The sequence below is a fragment of the Archocentrus centrarchus genome, unplaced genomic scaffold (genome assembly GCF_007364275.1).
Source record: "Archocentrus centrarchus isolate MPI-CPG fArcCen1 unplaced genomic scaffold, fArcCen1 scaffold_30_ctg1, whole genome shotgun sequence".
NCBI lineage: Eukaryota > Metazoa > Chordata > Actinopteri > Cichliformes > Cichlidae > Archocentrus > Archocentrus centrarchus.
Genome location: NW_022060259.1, coordinates 1,703,315 through 1,720,160, shown reverse-complemented (window position 1 = coordinate 1,720,160; position 16,846 = coordinate 1,703,315). Strand labels below are relative to the sequence as shown.

General features: G+C 39.6%; 1 protein-coding gene across 1 annotated transcript; it reads left to right on the top strand.

Moving 5' to 3' along the window:
• Positions 1-1,380: 1,380 nt before the first annotated feature.
• On the top strand, positions 1,381-6,279 carry LOC115776399 (bone morphogenetic protein 1). Its single transcript, XM_030724067.1, has 10 exons — positions 1,381-1,464; positions 1,544-1,576; positions 1,649-1,714; positions 3,106-3,155; positions 3,726-3,795; positions 3,870-3,984; positions 4,446-4,618; positions 4,818-4,899; positions 4,989-5,110; positions 5,743-6,279. The coding sequence occupies exons 1-10, from the start codon at positions 1,413-1,415 to the stop codon at positions 5,781-5,783; spliced, it is 804 nt and encodes a 267-aa protein (XP_030579927.1). The 5' UTR covers positions 1,381-1,412; the 3' UTR covers positions 5,784-6,279.
• The last annotated feature ends 10,567 nt before the right edge of the window (positions 6,280-16,846 follow it).

The window sequence follows — 16,846 nt, the reverse complement described above, 5'->3', positions numbered from 1 at the left end:
AGGTACATGTCTGCCACCATGTGGTCTGGAGTAGTTATTGCACATGCGCATACTTGTATCTCAGGAGAAATACTTCCCAGTCTTATTCCCTGATGATTTTCTTCAGCACTATCCTGGTGTCAGACAGACTCTTCCCACAGAATATAACCTTTGTATATGGTATGTACATATTCTGTGTGTTCCACTACTTCTTCTGCGTACTTCACACCTCACACAACTTTGGCTCTGGATTTTGCCGGATTTATTTCATAAAAGATGGATGCAGCCAATATAGCGTTCATATTTAGATTTTGTTAAGAGTTAAATGAGAAAATACCTCCAATTTCTTCCTGACAGGAGTTTTTTTAAAGGGTTAAATACATAATCGTTACATAATCACCTTTCTCATTTACAATATATACACACTTATTCCTTATTTGTAGTTTTTCTGTTACTGTCAGAACATCATGACCATAGCTAGTACTTTTGTACTTTTACTACCAAAGTTACCAGATAATATCAAAATACCTGCAAAGAGAGGAAAAGCTGGGATAGTTTGTGCATGTGCAGAGGAGGGATGGTGGATATCCTGGACAAAGGATGTTGAATATGGAGCTGGCAGACAGGAGGAAACGAGGAAGACCTCAGAGAAGATTCATGGATGCAGTGAAGGAGGACATGCAGAAAGCTAGTGTGACAGAGGAGGATGCTGAGATACGGTGAGATGGAGGCAGATGATCCGCTGTGGCGCCCCCTAAAGGGAGCGGCCGGAACAACAGCAAAAACAACAAATAAGCAATTTTGCTAAGGTTGTATTTACCGCTGATACCACCATATTTTATAAGTGCTCCATAACTTTCGGATGCAATAATCTGTAAAAAAAAAAAAAAAAAAAAAGAAGAAGAAGAAAAAAGTAAGGCTGCCAAATGCAGTTTGGGGGAAAACAGTGAATTATCCCCAAAGTTTTCATACTGCTTGTTTAGCACGCAATTCAATGAATGAAGGGAAAGGCAGCAAGTCAAATCAATTCAAGTCCATTCAAATTTATTTATATAGCACCAAACAGCCTCAAAGTGCTTTATATTGTAAGATAAAGACACTATAATAATTTTGGTCTTCACAGTTAAGAAGCCGAAACATATAAAAAAAAAACAATATTTTATTTTATTTATTTAAGTGTTATGGTTATGGCAATGTTTTAGTGTCATAATTTTGGGATTTTTTTTCAGTGTATTGTTTCCTTTGAATGTTGTATGTATACTTACACTTTTATTTAAGGAACTGTGATTTATGGGAGCAGGTGGAGAACAGAGATCTGAGCAAACATGAGCTTCACAGGAGTGAAGGAGGAAGCAGCAGCTCACAGCTGATTTTAATATGATTAACGAGGTGGAGGAGCTGGAAGCCTCACTTGTGTCCTGATCTGACACAAAATGCTGCATCTACTCTTTGTAGCTCTTGTGTGTGCTGAAAACCTGAAAGATGGTAAAAATCAAACATTATTCTGCTTTTTTTTTTTTCCTTAGGACAAACAAACAGAATATTTTTCTCTCCTGTGTTTCAGTGTACTGCAGGCCTCTGCTGGAAGCCAAACGAGGTATCTTTGTTCCAGTTTAAGTCTGAAGGAGTCAACATGCTGATATTTATGAGTATAAATGTGTTTTTGCAGCACTTAAGAATGACTGGCTAATCAAGGCGGTGCATTACATGGAGGAAAACCCAGAAACTTTAGAAGGTGAGCCTACTGTAACAGTCAGTGTTTGTGTTATGATTTATTTTCAGGCATACACGTGTACCTAACTGCACACACCCAGTGCACAGCTGTGAGCAGATGGGGGCCACAATAATTTCCTTTATTAAGCTGATTCTCTCCCTACCCTGTGGGCTTAGTGTTGACTTTGTTGCATTAAGTTGTGTGTGTTTAAATTTTTCACATTTTCTGTATTGACAAAAACATCAGGCAAGGTTGTTGGATTCATGTCAAAGTGCTTGATTTTCATTATCAGTGCTGTTGAACACACAGTGCTGAATGCCAGCTAGATTTGGCTAGGACCTGACGGTGTACATGTGGGAGTGTTTTGTGTATTTAAAGAGACAGACCCAGTTCAGTTTCAGCACCAGTACTTGGGAAGGTAATATGTAACTGGGTGAGTGTTGGGGGCCCTGATCATTTTGGATAGCCAGGCAGCACCTTCGGGATGTGGAATGCTGATTATTCATACTTGGATACATGATACGAAAAAGTACAGTAACATATCCACTCCATTTAAAATAAATAAAAATGTATACCTTTCAATATAATGCAGTCATGCATCAAACTACCACTACACACTCTCACAGTTTCATTGCTGCACAGTGGTGTTAGATTGTAGGTGCGGCTCAGTGATTGGAGGACAGCAGTTAACACATGGATGCTAATTCAGTTGTAAAATTGATTCAGTCATAACAAAGTGATGCAACTGAATCTGAACAAGATTTTTTTTTAAAATGGAGCAACAACTGCAACCAGTCTTGAGAACATTGATTCTAGCCAGCAAATCCCGTGTGTGTGTTTGTCTGTGTGTGTTTCGTAAGAACCCAAAAACTGATCACTGTAAAATTTGATGCTGACTTAACTTTAAAAAAAAAAAGAGTGGATTACTTCAGAGGCCTTCCTTCCTGTTCTTTGTTTTGGAGTGTGTCACAGAAACTTAATGTACCAAATAAAGTAAAATTCTCTACTTCAAATGAAGCAAAGCTGTATTTCAGTCATGGTGGCCTGTTAACAACCAAAGCTTTACGCACGAGCACTGTGAGCCTTAAAGCTCTCAGATGCCACCTGCTTCAGTGATGGTGAAAATGACTGATTACATCTGTAAATGTAATCATCTTTGCCTGAGGAGGTCAAAGTGAATATTAAAAATGATGCATCCTGTTCCTTCTTGGTTTTTCCTGAGTAAAGTTAACATGTTTAAAGTGTAAATGAGAAACCTGCATTTTTGTTGTTCCGTTTCATGAAAAATGAACTCCTGAATAATTTCCTACGTTCAGTAATATTCCAGAATCTTTCCTTCTCCCAGCTTCTGTGAGTGAGGGAAGGTTAAAGCTGTTTGGTGTTCTCATGCTGATCTTTTCTCCTCTTGTTAGAGCTGATGGACAAAAACTATGATTTGGCAGAAGGGGACATGGTGCTTCTGGTAAGACGCTCTTACAAAAATCTGAGGAAAGTTTGCTTTTTCTTTAAGAAGGTTGGTCATTTAAATCATTGAGTTTATAAAAGATGGACATAGCCACCGCTGTGTTAGTGGAACCTCTTGTAAATGTTCAGCTGAGCTTTTTTGTCATCTCGATGTTTTGAATCCAGCACAGGCTGGATCTGACTGAGACAAGCTAACAGCAATTTATCTTTTAATAATTTACAAAACAAATTCAATCCAGCTTGAAACCAGCAACTATGACCACAAACTCTCCAGGAAAGTCTTTAGTAAGGTCCATTTATCAAAGGAGCTGAAGAGTCTTTTTCCTGTAAGTATTCTCTTGTGATCAGACACTGCCCCCTGCTGGCCATTAAACAAGGTTTTAGGTGCCTCTGCACCGGCTTCGCTTTCACGCCCAGGAGCTGTCTATCTTTTAAATGTAGTTTGTGGGTAGTTTGGAGAAGCTCTCTGCAGAACCTTTGAACATGATGGTATAAACTCTGATCATTTGGAGCTAAGGTGCGATTTAAACACGTTTCCTGGAAAATCAATGAACTGTTTGCTCTGCAGAGTGACAGGAATGCAGCGGGCAGTAGTTGGCCAACACTGGAGATACCATATGTCATTAGCCCAGATTTAGGTAAGTATGGCATGTGCATTAAAAATCATAAGACCTTACAGAGATCTGTATGTTACTGCCGCTTTGTTTTCCAGCTAGTCGCACAGATGATGTTCTCTCTGCCATGGAGATGGTGTCCAAGCACACCTGCCTATCCTTCCACAAGCGAACCATTGAGCAAAACTACCTGCTCTTTAAAAGCAGCACCGGGTACGTTGTTGTGAAGTTTGTGGGTTTCTAAAATATTCATTTTCTGTATTGTAACACCAGAACACGACATCCTAGTTTCAGAAACCTCTGGCCTGTAAAGACAGGGCGGCGTTCCCAGGATATTTTATCCATCTGATGTCTCTAAATCTAACTGTTACAGTGGCTGAGTAGTGTCCATCCACAGAACTACACACAATGAATTTGGTATGTTGGTCATGCCCCAAAGCTCATGACTGAGGGTGGACACAGATTGGCTGAGAAGTTGAAATCTTCACTTTGATGTTCAGCACCTTCACCGTGACACAAAGGAAATAACACAAACCTCTGGCTGCTGCTTCCCCTGAGCTGCAGCTGACACTAAAATTCCTCCTCAGGGTTCATGAGCTGCTTCATATTTACCAGGTTTTCAGGTATTAATGAATGTCTCAGAAACAGGAAACTAACCTGCAGTTTTATTCTAGTTGTGCGTCATATGTGGGCTTCAAGGGTGGTGAGCAGCCTGTTTTTGTCGGGCCCCAGTGCATTGTGGGAAACATTGCTCATGAGATTCTTCATGCTCTGGGTTTCCACCATGAACATACAAGGATGGACCGTGAGCAGTACATCATCATTATTCACAGTAACATCATGCCAGGTAATGTTTCTCCTTGTGTATCATCTGTCACACTATTTGGCTCATAAGGCTTGAAAAATTTATAGTAAATTCTAAATATTCTCTGCCCAAAAGATGTATAAATATACAAATGACTTTTAACAGGTCCTGTAAAAATGTGCAGAAACATCTTTGGGTTGCTGAATTTCTGCTCTCACTGAAAGTAACAAATGTGTTTCAGGGATGGAGAACAACTTCAAAACACAAGAGGGTGAGACCTTTTCTCTGCCATACGACATCACCTCCATCATGCACTATGGAAGGTACAGTGCCCAAAATAACAAACATCAAATGTAGCTGTGTAGCTCTGTAAAGGTTATTTGGCACTTTGCGATGGTTACTCCTGTGTCAGGGATTTTTTTTCAGCAAACAGCCTGCCCACCATCCTCCCGAAGCAGGATGTGAAGGAAATGGGACAGAGAGAGAAACTGACCAAGACCGACATCGAAAGGGTTCGACGGCGCTACAGCTGTGGTATATGCAGGCTCTGTTCACAGCACACAACATTCAGCACAGCTCGTATAAAGGATAGATGCAGGCTCAGCCACTGGCTTTGGACAGTCTTGGGTGCATCCAGGACTTGGTTCTAATGTACAGTCACCAACATGTCTGGGAGGGGCCGCACCACAAATCACAAAACTGTCAGATAATTCATAAATCCTCCAAAACCAGAAATGTGGTGTCAAGGTTCAGTTTGGTGGCTATAGTCAGCAGACAGCTGTCAAAGTAAGCATGCCTCTAAATTTTAATCTTACACAATATCCAAATGACTTCACTGGCTATAGAGACCAAACCGGTTTTTTTCGACCGGATGCTAAAATGCAAATGAAATGTTTGTATCAATACTGAAGGTACTGCAATTACCTAAAAAATACATAAAGACTGGTTTGTAGTGAGACATGAAAAAAGGCAGTGAAAGAATCTTGAACTGAAATTGGAGTAAAGATGACCTCAGAAGGAAAAAGCTTATTTAAACCATTTTAGGGGCAGATCTTATAATAACTTTAATCAGATCTTTACTAATAATTCTGTACATGCTAAATGATTGAGCTCAAGAAAAATTCAGTTTTTAATAAAAGTTCCTTCTTGTTTCTCATCTTCACCAGACTCCCTAAAACGAACTGGGAGGGAAAGCCTGGGAATGTGATACTCGGTACCACTGAGTCTGAGATCCACACTTCTACCAGTGCAGTTCCAGCTGCCTTCCTCCAGCTCCAGAACAAAGTCACCAGAGGGCCCAATTACACCAGCAGACAAAGTAGCCACCACTGACCCACTTATTAATAAAACACACAATCCAAGAGCTGATGGATTTTTCTCCACTGCTCAAACTAAAATACTGTTCCTCTTTAACTGAAATCTATGCAGATGCATTGTATTGTATTTCTAAGGCTGATTGGTTTGAGCTCTGTCACAAACAACCTTGATGATCAGACATGCCCATTGAACTTACTCACTGCCTGTTATCAGCCCCAGCCACCAGTAGGTGGCCCCCTATACCTGCTAGCAGGCTCTGTAGGCACTCCTTACCTCAGAGTGGTGGCTGTTGCTGAAATGAAATCTGCAGTGTTTCAAGTTTATACAAGGCAAAAAGATACCGGGGGGGTGACAAAGCACAATCCAAATGACTTTAAACTGCCTTCAATTACAATTTTTTTTTTTTTTTTTTGGACTAAGAATATTTTTGTTTTTACTTCCACTACATGCTTTGGTGGAGACAACTGAGCCTGCAAGCACATGGAGGAGGGCGCTTGCTGTACCAATGGGACTCATTAAAATAAGAGTAATTAATGGGCTGATATCTAATATGAGCAACATCTTTTGCATGATAAAGTATTAATGACAGGATTCATTTGTAGAACATGATGTTAGAAATCCCAAATCCTTCATTTTTAATGAGTTTAAGAATAAAAACTGTAAAAAGAAAGTAGATCTGTATTTTTTTTTTTTCTAAAAAGGGGGAAAATGTTGATCCAAATATTGATCTCTGGTGAGAGTAGGGAGAAGGTGGAGGCCTGCTCTGGAAAAAATGAAAATCCGTCAAAGCATGACTGTGTGTGTGTGTGTGTGTGTGTGTGTGTGTGTGTGTGTGTGTGTGTGTGAGTGAGTGAATGAATGAGAGGGAGAAGGTTGTAACAGTGAAGAGGAGTTTAAGTACCTGGGTTCAACCCTCCAAAGCAACAGACACGAGAGGTGATGAGAGTTCAGGTTCGGGTGGAGACGAGCATCAGGGGTGATTTGTGACAGAGTAGCAAGAGTGAAAGAGAAGGTTTACAAGATGATACTGACACCTGCTATGATGTATGCTTTGATGACAGGCACTGACACAAAAACAGGAGGCAGAGCTGAAGATGTTTGGATCTTTATTGGGAGTGAGCAGGATGGACAAGATTAGAAATGAGTCCATCAGAGGGACAGCGCAGGATGAGCAGTTTGGGAGACAAACTCAGAGAGGAAAGGCTGAGATGGTTTGGATGTGTGTAGAGGAGTGGATAGTGGATAAACTGGGCAAAATTATTTAAAGAAAAACTTGTCAAATCTTCTCTGCCAGTGCCAGTTTATTCTGGTTTGGAGCTTCTGGTACTCCAAGTGCTGACAATCAGGCTGGTTTTCATTGAAGGCAGTCTCAATGCAGAGATATCAAGATGACATTCTGCAACCAGTGGCAATCCCATATTTCCACAGTCCAAGATGACAGAGCCAGGGTTTATCCAGAATTTGGGAGTGGAGAGGATGGAATGACCTGCCTGCAGTCCTGACCTCAACCCCACTGAACACTGTGGGTTCAGCATGGCCGTGCTATTCATGCCAGAGTGACCAACACGACCACACTGGCCGACTTGCAACAAATGCTGTTGAAGGATGGGATGCTGTCCCACAGCAGTGGGTGCTGAAGCTGGTGACGAGCATGAGGAGGAGGTGCCAGGCTGCTGTGGCTGTGTGGTTCTTCCACATGCTGCTGAGGCCCCTCTGTCACATGGATACATTGACAATATGTTTTTTCTTCAGACTTCAATCATCCAATCCAATAAATTAAATTCAGTTCAATTCAGTTTTATGATATAACATCAAATCACATCAACAGTCTCTTCAAGGTGCTTTATATATTAAGTAAAGACCCATCAATCAAATCACCCCTATGAGCAAGCACTCGGTCACAGTGGGGAGGAAAACTCCCTTTTAACAGGAAGAAACCTCAGACATAGCTGCCCCTCCCTGAGCCTGGTTATCTGCTGCGATTGGTTGGGGTGAGGTAGATGGGACAATTTCTTCTAATTTCTCATTTCTAAATCTCTGTACCTCTAAATTATTATCCAAAATGTTGTTTTAAAAAAAAGATTTGTTTTCCTCCTAACTGAAAAATTCGAGTAAGATCTTTTTATTAATCCAGATCAAAATTTCTGGACAGAAATATGTTTAAATACCTTTAAAAATGACAAAGTCCAAACTTACAACTAAAACAATACAGAACTCTCCATAGAACACACTTTACAAGACAAAGGATACAGTGTAACAACAGCTCTGCTGAGAAGTAAATGTATGCTATGTGGTCTTGTATGCCTGTGCAGGTGTGTTTTCCACTGGTTTGTGGGTAGGGCTGCTGAGGTGCCCCCACTTGCCCCTTCACTAGAAGGGGTTGATGTGGATGGGCATGTGTCTTTGTTTGTCCTGGTGTGGTTGGTATGTGAGTGTGAGTGACTTTGGAAATATCAGACTTCAGGTTTTCATAAACAAACTCTTAAAATTTCTAAAACTATTTTACTACTTATCGACTTTACTGGAACTATTTAAATAAAATCAAATTGAACTGGTGTGAATGGTTTCTAATGCTTAATGGGAACTTCCTGTTGGAAAATACATTTACAGACCATAAACAAAACAAAAGTGGTTTAAAGAACGACCGGAAATAAAAGCAGGAAAATCGTTTACTTTCAGTGTCTGTGTCTGACACTCGGCCCCTGGTTAAAGCAACAGTATGAAGGCTGAAGAGCATGTCCTCATTCCTTCAACTCAACATCACAGTAATGGACATCTCTGTTCTCTTAACACTGCTGTTTGACTGTTGTGTATGCAGCCCACCTGCAGGACAGTCACCTGAGCTGCAGATAAATATTTAGCAGTACTTTTATTATTTGGTAGCTTTGTTTAAAATAACTTCAAATGCACAAGTCAATTTTTTTTATTTTAAGTGCTTTTTCAGCAATCACCTGAGCAAGAACAGAGCGTAACAGTGACCCCTGTGGAAATGAGTTTCTACCTGGTCTTCAGAGATAAGCTCACCCTGCTGGATTGTATTAAATGCATGTATGCATCTTGCATACTTATCAGCACACAAAGAGTGAAAAACTGAAACATTCAGTCATCTATTCTACATCACAAATAATGTAGAACAAATAATGTTACAGATTATTTGCCAGGTTAGTTTCACTCATATGAAAACACAGATTTGTATGTTTATGTATCGTGTTATTATTTTTATGTTCATATCACTGTGTGTAGTCAGATGGCTGTTCATGAACAGAATAAACAGCAAACAGATGAATAATAAATACATTTATTTCTTCTTCTTTGCAAGCTGCACATTCATTGTGTAATTACACAATGAATGTGCAGCTGTGTAATTGTGTAATTACACAATGAATGTGCAGCTTGCAAAGAAGAAGAAATTTATTTCTTCTTTGCAAGCTGCACATTCATTGTGTAATTACACAATGAATGTGCAGCTGTGTAATTGTGTAATTACACAATGAACGTGCAGCTTGCAAAGAAGAAGAAATAAATTTATTTCTTCTTCTTTGCAAGCTGCACATTCATTGTGTAAGAAAGTAATTACAGGCGCTGTCAGGGTCCCTGTTTGATGAGCACTTTTTACACATATGCATGACAGCGTATTCCAGAGACCGTAAAATGCACTAAAAAAATGTTTAGCAAAATTTATATACAAACACAAATGTAAACATAATGTTGCTGCTTGTATTGAGATCAGTTACTGCACATAATATCATGTGTTAGGATTTGAGTGTTATTAAATATAATTCCCAAAAGAGCAAGGATTTGTCTTGATGTAGGAAAACTGAAGCGTGAGCTCTTAATGGGAGTTGGACTCTTCATGAATTCACTGGAGTTCTGCTCTGACCAGAGCACAGACTAATACTATAAATAAATTTAAAAGCTCTGTTAGTCCTGTTATAGGCCCATTTTTGTTTTTAAGTTTAAAAGAATATTTCCTGTTCCCACAATGTCAGCTTTAACACACAAGATTAAACTTAATGCAAAAAAAATAAATAAATAATTTATCACAGGTTTTATTTTTACTCCTAACTTTATACTAAAAAATAACTGACAAAATATAATCAAATAATTGATGTAAAGTATAACTGACCAAGGACCAGAAGCTGAGTTGGTTCACTGTGAGGTTGGAGTTTAATGTTCTCCCCGTGTCTCCTGGTCCTCCAGCTTCCTCCCACAATCCAAAGACTTGCATGTTAGTTTAATTAGTGATGCGAGTGTGGATGGATGGCTGGCTGGATGAACAGGAAACCTTTAACCTGTTTTAAACCTTCAAAAAGTAATTTTAAATATGTTTGTTTTGTCCTGTTGGACACAGCATGACTACACACACCTTTACATATCTGACGCATGTGCCTTCTGGGTCATCCCTCCTGAACGAGAGGGCATGCCACAGCTTCTTCCTTTCTGTCTTCCTCCACCTGTAAAAGCAGCAACCAAAGGACATATTTGAGTCTGTACACCAAAATAATATGTAGTTATATTGTGAGAAGGTTTGAATATGCCATAATACAGCCTGCACCCTTTATAGTAATATGTAAATATTAAGTAAGGAAGGGAAAAATTGTTCACTCTTTCCTCTAAAATACCCTGAAGTTACTTAATTATGTCCTTTCTTTTAAAATATCATTAATTAAAAACATAGCATAACTTAACATTGCTGTAGCTCTTACATTTTCCTGTAACCACCATCATTCCCTGTCCTTAAACAACATGCTGAAGAAGTCTGAACCAAAGCTTCTAAATTCAGTGTGAAAGCAAAAAGAAATGCAGATTAACCGTGGACGTCCCTTTATTCTAGCAAGCAGGTGTGAACTGTACACAAAAGACTGACTGTCACAGCAGTTTCTATATTCCACACTGTCACCATCAGCCTCCTGCATGTATCCACCCACAGACAGGTGTCTGAGGCCCTGATGCATACATCAGATACATTAGATATTCGTGGCAATGCTCTTTTGGTTATTAAAACGTTAGCAGTGGATCTGATGATCACAGTTTTTTTTTTTTATCAAAACAAAAAGAAAGAAATTATAAAATGTTTTTTCATTAAATTGCTTAATTGGCAAAATTCATTTTCACCTACAGGACAACGTGAAAACTGAGTAAACGTGGAGAAGACCAGTTTCATTGTTGTGTAGGTTTACTTTTCTGTAGTAAAGGTGCAGTAAATGGATGCTTTTCCCATAAACTATGAACTTTGTTTTGAAGAATATAAAGTAGCACTTCCACTTTTCTGCCAGGTTTTGGTGTTTTTATAGTGTGTTGCTTTGTTGTCGTGTTTGATTCGTCCTTCTGCTTTCACTTTGGACTTCTCTTTTGAAAGGGACACGGGTTACTTTGTATCCTGCGTGGGGTTTTTTTGTTTGTTTTTTTGTTTGATTTAGTTACATAAAACACGTGAATAAATGAAACTAACTGAAACAATATTGTGCACTTACAAAAGTAACTAAACAAAAATAAAAAATGTCTTTAGTTTTATTCTCTGAGTCTGATCAAATTTGCCAACACAAAAACCATCTATGTTTATTGAGACAGGGATTCTATATGACTGGATGAATAAAATGTGCTGAACTATGTAAATCTTGCACCTGTCAAACACAACACACTGTAAAAAATTAACAATCTGTGAAAATTATAAAATGTCAGGGTTTGTAGCAGGAAGAGGATGCAAGGACTCCAAAAAACGGGCTAAAATAAACTTAAAAGACATTTAACTGAGGTTTATATGAAATCCACAAAAACACAAAGCCAATCCAAAGCCAGGCTCAGGTTGTTGGACTGCAGAGGGACATATAATAATGTGTCACCTGTATAACAGCAGTGACCAATACTATTTGTATGAATAATCTCACTAAGAAAATGAAAGTAATGGTGGTTCAGTCATAGAGCTTTGAGGAATGCCATAATTAAACAAGGATCTGTTTGAGCAGTAAGAACGTAAAAGATCTAAAGCAGCACAAAAGAGGCCTGGAAATGCTTTAAAAATATTCAAAATTTAAATATTAAACTTGAATTTTAAACCTGAAACCTGGGACATGTCACTAACTAAGCAATACTATAAAATATCCATATAGTCACAAGAAAGTGAGTAATTTTCCCACAAGCACTTACAGATTGTGTGTACAGATGTATTTATTTTTAATGCAGTTTTCAACAAAACAAACAAAAATACATAAATACCAAAACTAGGATAACCTCACCAAGATCAATAAACTATCATACAATACTCCACCTGCTGGTCAAACAGGAGAAAACAGGGTGAAACGATACAGCGGTCCACTACTTTTAGGGAAGAGAAACCAGCGACCTCCGCATTAGCAGGGGCTCCTTATGTTGTCATCTGCCAGGAGCCAATCATCTTCAACCCTTGTAACACTCCTACTATTTGGCACGACCAAATTGTGTAAATCACAAAGGAAAATATATGTGTATAAGGCTAGGTTTGGGTTAAGGTTGGGTTAACATTAGTCTAAGGTTAGATTAAGCTTTAGCTCACTGACCTAATTTTCTTTGGTGGTTCATGGTCCAATTCACTGTCTCCACAACTGTCATCAGACTCTGGGGAACCCATCAGTTCTTCAGCCAGGCGCAGTTTGAGGCTGAGGTACTGCTGAGTGTTCCTTCTAGGTCTTTAAAGGGCTTCACAGTCTGATTTATACTGGATCCAAGAGTTTGTTACACCAACATCAAAAAAGTGTGTAATTACACATTTTGTTGACTTCTTGAGCCTGTTCAACATACAATAAAAACTGAAAATGCTCAAAGACTTTGTGATCAACTGGGAAAAATACTGAATTGGACTCCAGTCTGCACGAGCTGTGAGGTCATCGTGACACTGACGACGCCCAGGTAATACAGGTGTGAAGCTGTCACGGAAGTAACAACAGTAGGTCAAAGGTGTTTTGAAAGGTAATTAAAACTCACACATTTAACTTCTTCTAACAATGAACATGAACAGTGGCTATTTACTGAAAAAACTCATCCTGGATCTGAGTAAAGCAGACTTGATGCTTCTGGTCCACAATTTATTTAGACTCTCTCTCTCTGATTGATCTTTCTGAGTTAACTTCAATAGTTACCTCCAAACTATCAAAATGACTATTAGACCCCATTCCTGCAAGACTGCAGCAGATATGTAGGACAGATTTCTTGTATTTGCACAATATTTCTGAAATTAGAAACATCCTTTCTCAGAGTGATGCTGAAAAGCTAATTCATGCATTTATTACTTCTAGGCTGGACTATTGTAGTTCATTATTATCAGGCTGTCCTAAAAGCTCCATGAAAAGCCTTCAGCTGATCCAAAATGCTGCAGCTAGAGTACTGACAGGGACTAGAAAGAGAGAGCAGATTTCTCCCATTTTGGCTTCTCTTCATTGGCTCCCTGTTAAATCTAGAATAGAATTTAAAATCCTTCTCCTCACCTACAAGGTCTTGAATAATCAGGCCCCATCTTATCTCAAAGACCTCATAGTACCATATCACCCCAGCAGAGCACTTCGCTCTCAGACTGCTGGCTTACTTGTGGTTCCTCGGATACTTAAGAGTAGAATGGGAGGCAGAGCCTTCAGCTTTCAGGCGCCTCTTCTGTGGAACCAGCTCCCAGTTTGGATTCAGGAGACAGACACCCTCTCTATTTTTAAGATTAGGCTTAAAACCTTTCTTTATGATCAAGCTTATAGTTAGGGCTGGATCAGGTGTTTCTGAACCCTCCCTTAGTGATGCTGCTATAGGCTTGGCTGCTGGGGGGTTCCCATAATGCACTGTTTCTTTTCATTCACCTCTTTTTACTCTGTTTATACTTCACTCTGCATTTAATCATTAGTTATTATTAATCTCTGTCTCTCTTCCACAGCATGATGACCCCCCCCCTCCCTGAGCCTGGTTCTGCTGGAGGTTTCTTCCTGTTAAAAGGGAGTTTTTCCTTCCCACTGTCGCCAAGTGCTGCTCATAGGGGGTCGTTTTGACTGTTGGGTTTTCTCTGTATTATTGTAGGGTCTTTACATTACAATATTAAGCACCTTGAGGCAAATATTTGTTGTGATTTGGTGCTACATAAATAAAATTGAATTTAACTGAACCAAAAATCTTTTGCAGAAACCAGGCTAGCTTTCGTTCAAGCTAACAGTGATGTCAGGAGCTGCACTACCAGCAAAGCCCATCAGCATTATGACCCACTGTGGCCCTCTGACCTGAGCTAACAATGCTGAAGTCTTACCAATAAACTAGTAAGCTGTAAACACTCTGTTTATCTCTGACTAGCGAAATATTAATTCCTCTCACAAGTTAACCAGTTAACTAGTGAGAGACAAAATGCTCATGAGTCACGTAGTTAATGTTTTTTTTTTACCTCACATGCTACCTATTGAGCCTCAAAGTGTTTATAGTGAAGCAGTATCCACTGCAACAAAATGAAGCCTAATACAAGTGAGAATTTTACTTGCTGAGAGCTTGTAGTTCAGTGCCGTTTATCCCCAGACATTAAGGGACAAGGTGCACGTATTTTACTACTTTTTAAAATTTACATATGCAGGAGAGACACAAGAGAAGCCACAGGAAAGGAGACGGGTAGTGAATATAGTGTTGAAGGCAGTGAGACAAAACAAGGTGAGAGAAAGGAAACCATAACTGCTGTTCCTAATCTCTGATTGAGTGGGCTGCCTACAGTCTGCCTCCAAAGTCTCCCGCTGCACACGTGTTAATATGATCAGAAGTTCAAACACACAATGACACAAACCATCCACTGTGTCTCTCTGGGGGTTCAGAGGTGTTGGGAGCTCAGAGCACACAGAGGGTCCTGCTGCTCAGTAAAAACTGTTGCTGCTGTTGTCAAGTTTCAAATTTTCATCTATTTGCACCTTTTCTGACTGGCTGCACTGAGAGGAGTCTGCTACTGTGCGTGGATGAACTCTTCTCTTAAATGTGCGTTATGGTTGTGTATGCTTGTGTCTTGTGTACTTTTATGGAGGGACTGTATTGAACGAGCCGTCTGAAAATGAGCTCCACATGAATACTTTCAGTGGTGGATTGGCCTTCGGGAGCACATTTCCTGTGAATTTGAATGTGTTGACAAACCTCTCAGAATCTACACATCAGGCACAGGTCAGTCACCCTGTGTGACTTTATGCCCTTGCTACAACATTTACAGTGCACGGGTGCATGTCTGAAGATAAGATTTAAAAAAAGGAAATGCAGCTAATTGCTGAAGTCAGCAGGTCGGTGAATTCAGTTCAGTTCAATTTTATTTATATCTGCCAAATCACAACAAACTGTCGCCTCAAGGCGCAAAGATACTGTAAAGTAAAAACTGCACAATAATGACACCGTTAAGTTAGGAACACCTGTCAGACACACTGAGTCTGTTTGTGTTGTTGTAGCTTATGTTCAGCTTCACTGTGTGTGGATCATTTTCAGACACAGTGGACACATTTCAGCCTTAGGGAAATCATTATGCTCCTACTAGTGTTGAACATAACTGCAATATTCTTAAAAACTGTGTAGCTGTTCTTTTTTTGTATTTGTTTTGCAAAGTTACAGGTACAGATGCTATCTTCATCTCTCTTGACTCTTTCTTCCAGGGTAATTCATTTGCAAATAAAAACACACAGTGACTAACAGCACTACTATTTGAATTTTAAATTTGGCCTCAAATTTACATGGAAACTGGAGGGTGAGACATTGAAACATTATATTTAGGTTCAGTAAATATGAGCTTCATCCACTGATTAATTTTATCTTGCTTTGCTGCATCTGTAACAGCATTAATTCCAGCAGTGTTTGTATGCTGACATTAAACACATCTTTTGTTCTCTGGTTTTAGACAGTCTGTCCCTGCGTGTGCTTCTGATACACTGAATAAATATGCTTATTTCTGCACTGACTTTCTGCCAGCAGAAACCATAATAGGCTGCTACATATGGATACGTTTTCAATCATAGTGTGCTGGAGATATTTATTTTTCTTATTTTCATATACAGAAAAGGTCAGCTACTCTAGCCTCGATCATTGTTTCGTTTATGCTGATTATGGAAAGCAGAGACTGAGAAACTACAAATCTACCCCCACCCCATGCTGGAAAGCTCGGTTTGCTTATAGTGGCAGCGACGGGCTCCGTACGAGTAATCGGGATTAAAAATCAAAAACAAAAAGAGAGAGAGATAGCAAACAACGTGCTGAATGTGTTAAAAATGTCAATGTGTCGAAAACTTATCAACCAACAGACAAAATTTGCCTTCAGCCTCATTACCATAATGGAAATGAAGCGCACAGTCGAGTGTGGACAGTTCGGAGTCTGAGCGTAAAACGGCGCGCCTGCAACACGCGCGTCAGTTTGCCCACATCTCCCCGTGCCAGCAGACTGTCTCCAGGGGTCCGGTCTGAACCGGGATGTGAAGCGTTGTGAGCGTGGATTTATCAGAGGGCATTTATCAGATGATTTCACTTTTTTCTCTCTCTAATTTGTCCGAACAGATGAAACCGCGTCTGTGATTGTTCTCCAGCTTTGACCCAGCAGCCCTTTAACACCCGGTCTGTAACGATCAGAGCATCCACAGCGGACCGCGCTTTAAAGCACATCCAGAGGCGCTTTTTGACCATTCTGCGCTTGTTCACGTAAAACAAAAATGATGCTGGGATTGAATGATGCTGCAGAGCTTACAATCAAGTAAGTACCGACGTAATGACAATTTATAACGTATTTGGAGGGAGTAGCACCTGAGTTGGAGCATTTATAACTCTATGATATTGCTGTTTGTGCACCGACTGCTGACGATAAAAACAAACAAACAAACAAACCCACAAAAATGTATTTCTTCTACAATTTTTACACATTTGTTGAATGGATTAAATAATATCAGCAATGAAGCCAGCAACGTGTACTTTCCATCTCCCATTAAAAAACAAACTCTGGGAACAAAT